Source organism: Chiloscyllium plagiosum, chromosome 7 (assembly GCF_004010195.1).
Source record: "Chiloscyllium plagiosum isolate BGI_BamShark_2017 chromosome 7, ASM401019v2, whole genome shotgun sequence".
NCBI lineage: Eukaryota > Metazoa > Chordata > Chondrichthyes > Orectolobiformes > Hemiscylliidae > Chiloscyllium > Chiloscyllium plagiosum.
Window position 1 is genome coordinate 102,396,867 of NC_057716.1, and position 14,793 is coordinate 102,411,659.

A 14,793-nucleotide genomic window follows, 5' to 3' on the forward strand; every position below is an offset into this window, starting at 1 on the left:
CAAACTGTCCATGTTTGATGTAAAATGACTGAATACGCTGGGCAAAAGCCATCTTAAATGATTTAAAGGGTGAGGTGAAGGCGGGTGCCCCACTCTGCCAGAGTCTTAGGCAGAGCACTACAGACTCAGACTTGCTGGGTCGCCGCCATCTTGAATCTCCCTGACCAAATTTTTAATCATCCATCCTCAAACCTTCTCTTAGTTTGTTTCAATACATTTCTGAAGTTCTTCTGGACAATTTATTGCCTTTGTTGTTGCCATGTAAATGCAAATTGTTCATTTTGCAATTGCTAAATTCCACTACTTTTGTCATTTTAATAATCTCTGAAATTGTATATTTTGGCTTGTGGAGGTTTGTATTTTGTATTACTTCTCTCAAATCAGGTAAACAACAAAAAACATTGGTGCACTTTGAAGGGGAAAAGAATCTAACTTCATATTTGTTCTCCTTCCTAGCTGAATCATTTTCCAGGATCATTTCAAATTGGGCGTAAGGATCGCTTGTGGCGTAACTTATTGAGAATGCAGATGCGATTTGGGAAAAGAGAATTCAACTTTTTTCCACAGTCCTACATTCTCCCTCATGACATCAAACTGCTGAAGAATGCCTGGGGGGCTAGCTCTGGAAAGCAGAAATGGATTATTAAACCAGTAAGTTAAGTCTAAGTTTTAAGTTAATTGGAAAAGAGCCAGAGAAGAGTTGAGCATTTTTGTCTTGTGATGTGAGTTATAATTGAAAATTTTGTAAAAACAGATTCACTGTAACTTTTAAGAAAGAATTGAATATATACTTGCAAAGGGGTAACCGTTATGGCTGTGGGCAACAGTGTGAGTAAATGGAACTAATTTGGATAACTATTACAAAGAATGACCAAAGTACCCCTTCTATAATGTAATTCTGAGAACTAATTCTGAGAACTAGCCTAATTAGTAAATACAGTTTCCACACCAATTTGTGGGAATCTCTTAGCCAAGACCACGCAGATTGGAGAATCAACTACAAAAGTACAAAATGCTTCAGTCATCTGACATCTAAGATGGTGAGCAGGCACAAACAACCAAAGGCGTGTACAAAAACCTGGACATCCTGTGCATCCACACTTGTGGCAGGATTTGTACAGTTCTGAAGAAACGTCATAACTGCCTCAATGTTAACTCTTTCTTTCTCCACAGATCTTACCTCACCTGAGTTTCTTCAGTTTCATTTATTTGCAAATGGATCTCTAGATTATAAAATTGTCATCATGATCCCAAGGGACTGCCTAAGAAGAGAAAGGAGCAAAATTTGGCTTTTGACAATTTTAAAAATGAACACTAAATTTAAACAAGTACTTAGGTTTATACCTTTCTTTATCAAGATGTCCCAGCAATTTAGATTATTAAAAATTATTTTATTCTGTCATGGGATATGAGCTTTACTGGTAAGGCCATAATTTGTTGCCGATCCTTATTTGTCCTTTTGAGAATTTGGTGGTGTTATCAAGTTGTCTCGAGTACTTCTGAAGTGGAAGGCAGGAAACAAGAATTAGTTTGTATAAATGATAGGAGGAAAGACTGTGTGTGGTCCCTTTAAGAGGTAATGGGTGGCACAGTGGCTCAGTGGTTAGTTCAATTCCTGCCTCAGGCAACTGTGTGGAGTTTGCACATTCTCCCCCTGTCTGAGTGGGTTTCCTCTGGCTGCTCTGGTTTCTTCCCACAGTCCAAAGATGTGCAGGTCAGGTGAATTGCCATGTTAAATTGCCCACAGTGTTGGGTGCATTAGTCAGAGGGTAATGCATGTGGGTGGGTTACTCTTTGGAGGGTCTGTGTGGATTTATTGGGCTAAAGGGCCTGTTTCCACACCGTAGGGAATCTGATCTAAAACATTCCTGAAAGAAGGATTACTGGAACAAAGGCATTTATGATTGAAGAGACAAGAAAACATTCTGGAAGAGACATCCTGTATGGACTTTGAGAATCTAATTTTTAATTTAGTTGTCTTATTACTTAGGTTTGTTGGAACAGCCTACCAGCAGAATTTAATTCTGTAAGGGAATTGTTAATAGTTAAGGTGAAATTGTTTGGTGTGTTAGTAATTCTGTTAATTTGTTCACTGTTAGTGTTAAATAAATAAATTGGTACTTGTTATTTATAAAGCAAGTATCGGGGATTCCTTTCATTTAACCACACTCTTTAACAGATTGTAGGGGGCAAGGTGAGCTTCTCTGGGTGTTGCAGGTTTAATTATTGGAAGGAAACTTATTCTTCATAACAGATTAGGGTTGGTGTCTAATTTTAATTATCAGGGGGGTTTGACCCTTTCCCCTTTGTAACAGTAGTGAACTTCCTTCTTGAACTCCTATACTCGATGTGATGTAGGTAGACTCGTAGTGCTGCTAGGAAAGAGTTTGTGTGAGTAAAGAAATGGTGACATAATTCCAAGTTAAGATCTCATTTTTCGCATTGTAAATCAGAAGAGACGTGCAAGTGGCAGTTTTCTCCACATGCCAGCTGGATGGTAGAGATTGCAGGTTTGGAAGCTACTGTTGGTAAATCCTTGGTGAGTTGCTACAGTGTAATTTGTAGATGGTACACAATGCTGCTACTGCACGTTGTTAGTGGAGGGATTGAATGATAACGTGGTGGATGGGATATCAATCTAAGTGTGTTTGTGTTGTTACTGTTGTAATGTGGCAGCTAATTTGTGCACAGCACATTCCTCAAACAATAACTAGATAATCTGTTCAAGTAATGGTCAAGGCACAGGAGAATTTCCCTGCTCCTCGAAATAACGACGAGGGATTTAATTTTTTGAAGAAGTAACATCGATGATTGTTGTAGGCAGAGCAGTGGATGTGATCTGTATGGACTTCAGTAAGGCGTTCGACAAAGTTTTTCATGGTAGACTGTTTAGCAAGGTTAGATCACATGGAATACAGGGCGAACTGACTCGAAGGTAAAAGACAGCATGGTGGTGGAGGGTTGCTTTTCGGAATGGAGGCCTGTGACCAGTGGCGTGCCACAAGGGTCGGTGCTGTGTCCACTGCTTTTCGTCATTTACATAAATGATTTGAATATAGGAGGTCTGGTTAGTAAGTTTGCAGACGACACCACAGTTGGAGGTGTAGTGGACAGTGAAGAAGGTTACCTCAGAGTACGACAGGATCCTGATCACGTGGGCCGAGGAATGGCAAATAGTTTAATTTAGATAAATGTGAGGTGCTGCATTTTGGAAAGACAAATCAGGATAGGACTTGTACACTTAATGGTAAGGTCCTGGAAAGTGTTGCTGAACAGAGACCTTGGAGTGCAGGTTCATAATTCCTTGAAAGTGAAGATAGGATAGTGAAGAAGGTGTTTAGTATGCTTTTTCCTTTATTGGTCAGAGCATTGAGTATAGGAGTTGAGAGGCCATGTTGAAGCTGTACCGGACATTGGTGAGGCCACTTTTGGAATATTGATTGCAATTCTGGTCTCCCTCCTAGAGGAAGGATGATGTGAAACTTGAAAGGGTTTAGAAAAGATTTACAAGGATGTTGCCAGGGTTGGAGGGTTTGAGCTATATTGAGAGGCTGAATAGGCTGGGGCTGTTTTCCCTGGAGCGTCAGAGACTGGGGGATGACCTGATAGAGGTTTGTAAAATCATGAAGGGCATGGATAGGGTGGATAAACAGTCTTTTCTCTGGGTTAGGGGAGTCCAGAACGAGAGAGCAGAAGTTTAGGGTGAGAGGAGAAAGATTTAAAAAGGAATTTAAGGGGAAATTCTTTTCACGCGGAGGATGGTGTGTATATGGAATGAGCCAGAGGAAGTGGTGGAGGCTGCTACAATTACAGCATTTAAAAGACAAGTGGATGAGTCCATGAATATGAAGAGTTTAGAGTGATATGAGCCAGGTGCTGGCAAATGGTACTAGATTAATTTAGGGTAGCTGGTTGGCATGGACAAGTTAGACCAAAGGGCCTGTTTCCGTGCTGTACATCTCTTTGACTCTGTGACCTTTTACCTTGCAAGAGAAAACTGATCTGTGGCTTACTATTGTCTGTGAAAGAGAGCCTCTAATAATGAGCACTCCGTCACTAGTAACAGCGATGTCAGTCTACATTTTGTGCTCAAGACTCTGAAGTAAAGCTTTCCCCTCTTGTGTTCCGATTTGAAAGTGGGTGCTACTTTGTAAGCCATGGTTGACAAGGTTAGTCATTTGAAGCATCGTGTGCAGGCTGCTAGAATATGTATTATCACTATTTCAATGGAGTAATCATGTTCCTAACTGGCCAGAGATCAAAACAGATTTGAGTTGAAATATATTGCAATGTTGCTAATTTGTATGGAGAATTTCAGATAGTTCTTTCATCAAAGACTGTGAAGCAAAACATCTCACTCTGGAGAATGCTAAATGAAACCATCCCTTTCCATCCCTTCATCTTGATGCCATTCCCTGTCACTCACTCCTTGAATGTCATCCTACTCATGTTCCCAGCCTACTACATCCCTGTACTGACCTTCAACATGTTATTTGTGCTCATGCCAGCCATCCCACTGCAGCATTTCCTTGGCTGTCATTTTGAAATGGACCTAATTAAAATTCAGTCACATCAATTACATCTGAATTAAACACAGGCCGGCACTGACTCAAAATACAATGTTGCTTTAACAAACAGGCAAGATACTGCAGGAACTCAGGTCTGGCCACATCTGTGGAAAGAGAAACAAAGTTAGCAGAGCTCTTTGAGTCCACTGTGAAGACTGCTAAGCATTGAATCATTCTTCTGAGGAAGAGTCATGCTGGACTTGAAGTGCTTACTCTGTTTCTCTCTCTACCGATACCTAGCATTTTCTACATCTATTCTGGATTTCCAGCATCCAGGGAATTTTGTTTTTATTATGATCATTGCTTTGTTCTTCCTTACTATTATAGTAAGGAGGGGTGTACCTTCCTGGGTTAGTCAGGGTTTCAGCAATCCAGCTACTGATTCATCAGCACTCCTGCATTGGTCACAATCTGACTGTTTCACTGAGTCGACTTTTGGGTAATGCTCATCTATTTCCCAGCTGCTGTACCTCCTTTCCACCAGAGGGAGGTGAGAGGAAACGTAAGAGCATGAGTGGGTCATTGACCCTTTGAGCCGACTCCACCAAATTGCTTTGGCGTGGTCTCAGTTCATTTTATCCTGTTCGCACCCATAACATTTAACATATTTGTCTATCAAAAGTCTAATTCAGCCTTGAATAAATTGAAAGATCTCCCCTCCACACCCTCTGAGGAAGGGAATTCCACCCTCCAATTGACCTTCTGAGAGATTGATGTTCTCCTCGCTTCTGACTTATAAGGGTAACCTCCAATTTTTAAACAATGTCTCTTGGTTTTTGTCTCTCCCCACAAGAGGAAGCATCCTCTGGGGCATGCAGCCTATCTAGTTCCCTCAGCATTTTGTTTCAAGAAGATCACCCTTCATTCTTCTAAACTTCAGTGTTCCACCTTTCCTCAGGAGCGAAGTCCTAAATCAACTAAGCAAATGATGAATGCTCTTATATGTGCACTATTGCTTTTAGAAGAAAACAGCATTCGTAACTCGGTCAGAGTGGCACAGCACGGAAACAGACCCTTTGGTCCAACTCGTCCATGCCGACCAGATATTCTAAATTAATCCAGTCCCATTTGCGAACATTTGGCCCATATCCCTCTAAACCCTATCTATTCATGTACCTATCCATGTAGCTTTTAAATCTAATTGTGCCAGCCTCCACCTCTTCCTCCTGGCAACTCATTCCATACACACACTAACCTCTGCATGCAAAAGTTGTCCCTTCAGTCCCTTTAAAATCTTTACTCACTCATTTTTAAAAAAAATTCTATCTTGCCTCAAGTACAAACTCTAACTTTACATGGAGGCAGTGACAAACCTACCATTGATAGCTGCACGTGTCATGTGCTCCAGGCTGCATTTGTTCTTACATGTGCTGGGTAACTACTGATCAATCAAAACACTTTGGGCAGAAAGAAACTGAGCTTTATTTTAGTTTGTCACCAGTTGGATTTCTAAGATTGTTCCTGGTGTTTACCCTTCTGCCTCTTTAGATTTACCTTTGCCAGGAAAAAGGTCAATTCTCCAGAACAACTTGGGGGCATATAGTAAATTGTGACCTTACCAGTGATAGTGTGTCGCACGGAAGAAATTTTTAATAAAGGCATTTTCATCCCACTTCATTGTTGGAGAGGAACTATAGGAGATAGCTCCCAGGCTGTACTTCACTAGTGTGAGACAGTAAAGGGCAGTGAGAGCACTGAACACTGACAGCTTGAATATTAGCATTGAGGCAGAGTATGCATCCTCTTTTTTCTTCATTACGCTACACAGTCTATAAAACCATTAGACATAGGAGTGAAAGCAAGGCCCATAAAGTCCACTCCGCCATTCAATCGTGGCTGATGGGCATTTCAACTCCACTTACCCGCAGTCTCCCCATAGCCCATCATCCAGATCCTGAATATATAAAGTGAACAGTTTGCGGCTCCAACACTGAGCCCTGCAGGACACTGCTGTCATAGCTGCCATTCCTAAAACGAACCTTTTATCCCAACTCTCTGCCTTCTGTCAGACAGCCATCCTCAATCCATGCCAGTAGCTCACCTCTAACACCATGGGCCCTCAGCAGCCTTCCATGAGGCACCTTATTGGAATTCTAGATAGATAACATCCACTGTGTGTCCCTGGTCTAACCTACTTGTTACCTCTTCAAAGAATTCTAACAGGTTTGTCAGGCGCGACCTCCCCTTACTAAATCCATGCTGACTTGTTCTATTCCGACCCTGCACTTCCAAGATTTTAGAAGTCTCATCCTTAACGATGGATTCTAGAATTTTACCTACAACAGAGATTAGGCTAATCAGCCTATAATTTTCCATCTTCTGTCTTGATTCTTTTTTGAACAAGGGGGTTACAACAGCGGTTTTCCAATCATTTGGGACTTTCCCTGACTCCAGTGATTTTTGAAAGATCACAATCAATGCCTCCACTATTTCCTCAGCTACCTCCCTCAACTCTAGGATGTAGCCCGTCAGGTCCAGGAGATTTATCAATTTTTAGATCTTTGAGCTTTTCGATCACTTTTTCTAATGGCTACCATACTCCACTCTGCCCCGACTCTCCTTAATTGTCTACCTCCAGTACAACTTAGTTACTGTTATTATTGGCTATTCTTTGCAGGTGATTATTTTCCATGAGTCTGAGAATAACAGATGAAGCTGTCTTGGGAGTTGAAGGGGCACTTGGGCATTTATCATGTGGGATGTCCAGTCATGTATTATTTCAAGTCATGCCTGGTCCTTTACCTCTGCGTTTTGTCATTGCATCTCAAAATGCTGAGATCTCTCCTACATGGGTATACCTCCATCTGGTATATCCATGCTTTGAGATCATAGCTGCATCATCTTCTGTTGTCTTTTAATACATACATGACACATTTATTTTCCATTGTCCTCTGCTGTGTTCTTCTCTGACTGAGCTAGCAGAAAACCTGTTGGGGGAGCCTGATATCTTGCTTCAAATGAACTTTTGTGGGAATTGCAATATATGTTGTGACTGGGGAATACACTCAGAATTAGCATAAGCTTAAATCTGCATTATGTATGCACATAAGTGTGTTCACTGGACAAGTTTGGATAAATTAAGTGCTACCACTTCCCTTTATAGTATTTAGCAAGTAGGTTCTTGTCACCCTGAAGAAGGGCTTATGCCCGAAACGTCGATTCTCCTGCTCCTTGGATGCTGCCTGACCTGCACTTTTCAGCTCTACCCTGTTCAATGTGTTGATCTCATTCTGTAAGTCAACGTCAAAAGTTGTAGGGGGTCAGAACAGAGCCTTTGGGAAGGGCCCAGTCAGTAGTAGAGTTTCAGATTTAGCAGTGTTAGATTTTGCTATATGATATCTTTTGCTTTATGATCAAGGGGACTTGCAAAGTTGTGACCAAATCAGTGTTTTAATGCTAATGTTAATGCAGTACTCAAAACACAATCACTCTGGATAAATGAAAGCATCCCTATTTTTATAAATGATAATTACATTCGCATTACTAGAGGGGAGAAAAGAAATTTAAAATTTGCATACTGATTTTCTTTTCTTTTTTTTGTATAGCCTGCATCTGCCAGGGGAATTGGCATTCAAGTAATTCACAGGTGGAATCAAATCCCCAAAAAACGACCTCTGCTAGTTCAGAAGTATGAATTTATTTTTGTATGAAGTGTATATTTTATATCTTTGGTAAGATAAAGCATGTCGGTGTGAATTTATACAGATTTAAATGTTTGTCACTTGTAGGAGTAAGAGAAAATTTCAGAAAGTAAAGATTTTTGTACCTGGAACAGTCTAAGTATAAGCAGAGGGAAGGAAAATTGGCAGAGGACAAAGAGAAATGATAGCTCTTGAACTGTACAGCACACTCAATTTCACTATTATTTTTAAATGGGAAAACTGCAAACTTTTTAAAGAGGCGAAAGAGAGCAGGAACTCTTAGGCTATCTGTTTAATATGAGTTTTTGAGATGGTGCTGGAATCCATCGTCATGAACAGAGGGATGACCACTTGGAAGGTATGTAAGCATATGAGAAAGTTGCCATGGTTTTGTAGAGAGAGCCACAGACGTGGTTATTAGGCAGTTTACTATGGATGTTGTCTGTGTAGACTTTCAGAAAGCATTTGATGAGAGTTTTGCATGAGAGGTCATCAGCAAAAATAAGAGACCTGGAATTGGAGATAATCTTGATATTGCTTGGAAGTTAGTTTTGGAGAAAGAAAACAGGAATCAAAGGAATGTTCTCAGCTGGGATGTAACTAGTAGTGCTCCCCCACAAATCCATACTGAGGTGCAGCGTTTCATCATGTATTGAAGAATGTTAAAATGGTTCAGAATGTTGTATCCCCAAATTTGAAGATTGCATTATGATAAGAGGCACATTAGGGTGTGTACATAGCAAGAAGTTGCAAGCTGGGGGCACTATCTATGGGAGCTGGAATTCATTGTGTGCAAAGATGAAGGAACACCATTTTAGATCTGAGAAAATTAAATGGACTGTGAATTGTGAGACGTTATTAGGATCTTTGGAAGAGCAGGTGCATTTAGCTGTCATATGCCTGAACTTGTAGCAGAATTGTTAATTGACTGTTGACTTTTACCTTGGGCTGGTTGGAATACAAAGTTAGTGGGATTAGATTAGATTATTTACAGATTAGATTACTTACAGTGTGGAAACAGGCCCTTCGGCCCAACAAGTCCACACTGACCCGCCGAAGCGCAATCCACTCATACCCCTACATTTTCCCCTTACCTAACACTATGGACAATTTAGTATGGCCAATTCACCTGACCTGCACATCTTTGGACTGTGGGAGGAAACCGGAGCACCCGGAGGAAACCCACGCAGACACTGGGAGAATGTGCAAACTCCACACAGTCGCCTGAGTCGGGAATTGAACCCAGCTCCCAGGCACTGTGAGGCAGCAGTGCTAACCACTGTGCCACCGTGCCGCCCAGTTGTGCTTCACTTGTGCAGAACCTTGGTCAGGTCATAGAGCTGTATAGCACAGAAACAGATCCTTCGACCCAACTTGTCCATGCCAACCTAATCTAGTCCCAATTGCCAGCCCATATCCCTCTAAACCCTTCCTATTCATATACCCATCCAGATGCCTTTTAAATGTTGTAATTGTACCAGCCTCGATTACTTCCTCTGGTAGTTCATTCCATACACGCACCTCCCCCTGCATGAAAGTGTTGCCCCTTAGGCCTCTTTTATTTCTTTCCTCACTCACCCTAAACCTATGCCCTCTTGTTCTGGACTCTCTAGCTCAAGGAAAAGACCTTGTCTATTTACCCTATCAAACCTCTATAAGGTCACTCCTCAGCCTCTGATGCTCCAGGGAAACAGCCCCAGCCTCCTATTTGGAGAATGGCCTATTTCTGTTGCTACAATCAGCCCACCAGGACTGGCCTGCCATTCTAGATCATGGCTGATTGCCTCCATATAAATACCATTTTCCTGCATTATCGCCGTATCACTTAATATCATTAGTCTCTAAAAACTGATTTATTTCAATCTTGAACCTTCCTAGTGATAGAATTTCCACAGCCCTTTGGGATAGGCGATTCCAAACATTCATCACCTCTTGAGTGAAGAAATTGCTTTTCATCTCCGTCACAAATGGTCTACCTGTTATCCTGAGATTATGTCCCCTGGTTCTAGAATCACCAGCCATCAAGAGCATCCTACCTATTTCACTTTGTCATGCTCTGTCGGAACTTTTTAAGTTTCAGTGAGATCACCTTTCATTGTTTGCAACTCTAGAGAATCAAGATCCAGTTTCATCAATCTGTTCTCCTAAGACAAGCCCACCATCCCAGGGATCAATCTGGTGAACCTCCATGTCAAGTATATCCTTCCTTTTGAAACGGGGACACAAACTGTATGCACTGTTCCACGTGTGACTCAACAAGGCTGCAGCAAGAATCTTTACTTCTGTCCTTAAATCCCCTTGAAATGTGTTCACAAATGCCATTTTCCTTGCTGCATCTACAAGCTAGTTTTTAGTGACTTGAGGATAAGGACATCTAAATTCTTTTGGACATCATTTCTCAACACCCCCTGCATTTGAGAAATATTCTGCCTTTGTTTTTTGTTCCTATCAAAGTCAGTAATTTTGCTCTTGCAAGATATTTCATCTGTCATGGCCAAACTCTTCTTGAAAGCTCCTTGCCCCAACTCTCAGTTCATACCTAGTTTTGTGTCATCAACAGATTTGGAAGTATCGTAATTACTCCCTGCATCCAAATTAAGATTGTGAATAGCTGTGGACTGAGCATAGAGCCTTGCAATGCCCCACCAGTAATAGCCTACCACATGTGATCTGCTTATTCCTACTTTCTACTTTCTGTCTGTCTGTCTGTTATTGAATCCTCAATTCATACCAATGAATTCACCCAATGCCACATGCTCTAATTTTATTTACTAACTTCCTGTGGGACCTTATCAAAAGCCTTCTAAAGTATAATTCCTTGGTTCTCCTTTGTCTGTGCTGTCACAGAAATCTTAAAAATGTGACACCTGGATTTGGAGATACATTTGTGATATTTGACCCACTGTTCCTCAAATAATGATCATTACCTAGTGCCAGTGTCCTGCCTTTTCTCCATTCATTTGCACGTTATTTTTATCCAAATAGTTATCCAGTGCCCTTTTGAATGCCTCAGTTGAACCACCTCCACCATACTTCCTGGTAGTGCATTCCCACAGGTGGAAAAGTTAGTGACATCCTCAAAAAAAGCTTTGTCAAACATAATTTTACTTCCATATTTTCATGTTGATTCTGTTCAATGTTGCCAATTTTTGCTAAATATCCTGTTACCACTTATGATAGATTTTAATTATTTTCCTAATACAGACATCAAGTTAACCGAGCTGTAATTCATCTCTCCCTCTTCCTCCCTTCTTAAATGGCAAGATTACTTTTGCTAATCAGAACAAAAAAAAGCAAAGAAAATTTACAGGCCGTTCGGCCTCCAAGCCTGAGCCGATCCAAATGTAATGTCTAAACCTGTCGGTCAATTCCTAAGCATCTGTATCCCTCTGCTCCCCACCTACTCATGCATTTGTCCAGACACATCTTAAATGAATCTACCGTGCCTGCCTCTACCACCTCTGCTGGCAGCGTGTTCCAAACGCCCACCACCCTCTGTGTGAAGTACTTGCCGCGTGTATCCCCTTAAACTTTCCACCTTGCACTTTGAAAGCGTGACCTCTCGTTATTGAATCCTTCATCCTGGGAAAAAGGCTGTCTCTATCCACCCTGTCTATACCCTTCATGATTTTGTAAATCACAATCAGGTCCCCCTCTCAATCTCCTTTTTTCTAATGAAAATAAACCTAACCTACTCGACCTTTCTTCATAGCTAGCACCTTCCATACCAGGCAACATCCTCGTAGACCTTCTCTGCACACACTTCAAAGCATCCGCATCTTTTTGGTAATGTGGCGACCAGAACTGTACACAGTATTCTAAATGCGGCCGAACCAATGTCTTGTACAATTTTAACATGACTTGCCAGCTCTTATGCTCAATATGCCGTCCACTGAAGGCAAGCATACTATATGCCGCCTTGACCACTCTATCCACCTGTGCAGCAACCTTCAGGGTACAATGGACCTGCACTCCCAGATCTCTCTGCCCATCAACTTTTCCCACTGTTACTCCACCAATTTTCATGTCATCTGCAAACTTGCTGATCATATCAACAGTGCCCTCTTCCAGATCATTTATGTATATTACAAACAGCAGTGACCCAATACAGACTCCTGTGGAACACCACTGGTTACCTTTCTCCATTTCGAGAAACTCCCTTCAACTACTACTCTCTGTCTCCTGTTGCTCAACCAGTTCTTTACCCACCTAGCTAGAATACCCTGCACACCATGTGACTTCACTTTCTCCATTAACTACCATGGGGAACCTTATCAAACGCCTTACTAAAGTCCATGTGTATGACATCAACAGCCTTCCTTCATCTCTCAACTTGATCGCTTCCTCAAAGAACTCATTAAGTTGGTAAGGCACGATCTCCCTTGCACAAAACCATGTTGCCTATCATTGATAAGCCCATTCTTTTCAAAATATAAATAGATCCTATCTCTTAGTACCTTCTCCAGCAACTTTCCCACCACTGATGTCAAGCTCACTGGTCTGTAGTTACCTAGAATATCCCTACTACCCTCCTTGTACAAGGGGGACAACATGAGCAACCCTCCACATCTTCCCTACTTACGTCAATGTGATCAAGACTAATCAAACTTCTATCTCTAATCTCAACATTTATCATGTTCCTCTCCTCAGTGAACACTGATGCAAAGTAATCATTCAGAATCTCACCCATTCTCTCAAGTTCGGCACACACAGCCTTCCTTTGTTATCCTTTAGTGGACCAATCCTTTCTCTAGTTGCCCGCTTGCTCCTTATATTAAAATAAAATGCTTTGGGATTCTCCTTAATTATGCTCGCTAAAGCTATTTCATGACCCCTTTAGGCCGCATGATTCCTTGTTTATGACTTGTCCTACTCTTCCGACATTCTTCCAGGGCCTGTTCTGTTCTTAGCTGCCCAGACCTTATGTATGCTTCCCTTTTCCTCTTGGCTAGTTGTACAATTTCTACTGTCATCCACGGTTCACGAATCTTGCCCTTCCGATCCTTTGCCTTCAACGGGACATGCTTATCCTGCACTATCTTTAACCTATCTTTGAAAGTCTCTCACATCTCAAATGTGGACTTCCCTTCAAATAGCTGTGTCCAATCCACATTTTTGAGCTCCTGCCTAATTTTGATATAATTGGGCTTGGCCCAGTTTAGTACTCTTTCCTTAGGACCAAACTCATCTTTATCTACGAGTATTCTAAAACTTACAGAATTGTGATCACTGTTCCCAAAAAAATCCCCCACCGCAACTTCTACCACCTGGCCTGGCTCATTCCCCGGTACCAGGTCCAATATGATTAGATTACGTAGTGTGGATACAGGCCCTTCGGCCAAACAAGTCCACACCGACCCGCCGAAGTGCAACCCACCCAGACCCATTCCCCTACATTTACCCCTTCACCTAACATATGGGCAATTCCTGAAGAAGGGCCTGTGCCCGAAACGTCGAGTCTCCTGTTCCCTAGATGCTGCCTGACCTGCTGTGCTGTTCCAGCAATAAAGTTTCAACCATATGGGCAATTTAGCATGGCCAATTCACCTAACCTGGCACATTTTTGACTGTGGGAGGAACCCGGAGCACCCGGAGGAAACCCACGCAGATACAGGGAGAATGTGTAAACTCCACACAGACAGTCGCCTGAGGTGGGAATTGAACCCGGGTCTCTGGCGCTGTGAGGCAGCAGTGCTAATCACTGAGCCACCATGCTGCCCATTCCCATGTCAGACTATTGACACACTGCTCTAGCAAACTCTCCTGGACACTTCTTACAAGTTCTACCCCATCCAGACCTCTGATGTTAAGTGTATCCCAGTCAATGTTGGGAAAATTAAAATCTCCCATCACCACTACCCTATTGCCTCTACATCTTTCCATAATCTGTTTACCTATTTGTTCTTCTACCTCATGCTTACTTTTGGGATGTCTGTAATACAGCCCCAACAGTGTAACTGCACCCTTCTTATTTCTCAGCTCCACCCATAATGCCTCACTACCCAAGCCTGCCATAGTGTGCTCCTTTAGCACCGCTGTGATATTGTCCTTGACCAGCAATGCAGCTCCACCCCCCCCCCCCCCCCCCCTTCTTTTACTTCCTTCCCTGTCCTGTCTGAAGCATCTATATCCAGGAACATTTAATTGTCAATCATCATGCCCTTCCTTCAACCAAGTCTCTGTGATTGCAATAACGTCATACTTCCAGGCATCAATCCAAGCCCTAAGTTCATCTGCCTTACACACTATACTCTTTGCATTAAAGTAGATGCATTTCAGGCCACCAGTTTTTTTTTGCGCTCTGCCTACTCTTTCCTTTATTAATTCTATCTTCATAATTCTTACAGTCTCCATTTCGCTGCCTACTTGTTTCATTAAAGTAGATGCATTTCAGGCCACCAGTTTTTTTTGCGCTCTGCCTACTCTTTCCTTTATTAATTCTATCTTCATAATTCTTACAGTCTCCATTTCGCTGCCTACTTGTTTTCTCTTCTGGTTCTGAGCCCCCTGCCACATTAGTTTAAAACCTCCTCCAAGGACATTGGTTCCGGTCTGGTTCAGATATAGACCGTCCATTTTGTAAT

At 42.0% G+C, this 14,793-nt stretch overlaps 1 protein-coding gene across 2 annotated transcripts in view; it reads left to right on the forward strand.

Moving 5' to 3' along the window:
• The window catches only part of ttll4 (tubulin tyrosine ligase-like family, member 4), a 108,759-nt gene that overhangs the window by 65,148 nt on the left and 28,818 nt on the right, over positions 1-14,793 (forward strand). For both annotated transcript variants that reach the window (XM_043694274.1, XM_043694273.1), the window contains exons 8-9: positions 457-651; positions 8,114-8,196. In XM_043694274.1, the coding sequence (XP_043550209.1) occupies positions 457-651; positions 8,114-8,196 (278 nt within the window). The remainder of the gene's footprint in view (positions 1-456; positions 652-8,113; positions 8,197-14,793) is intronic.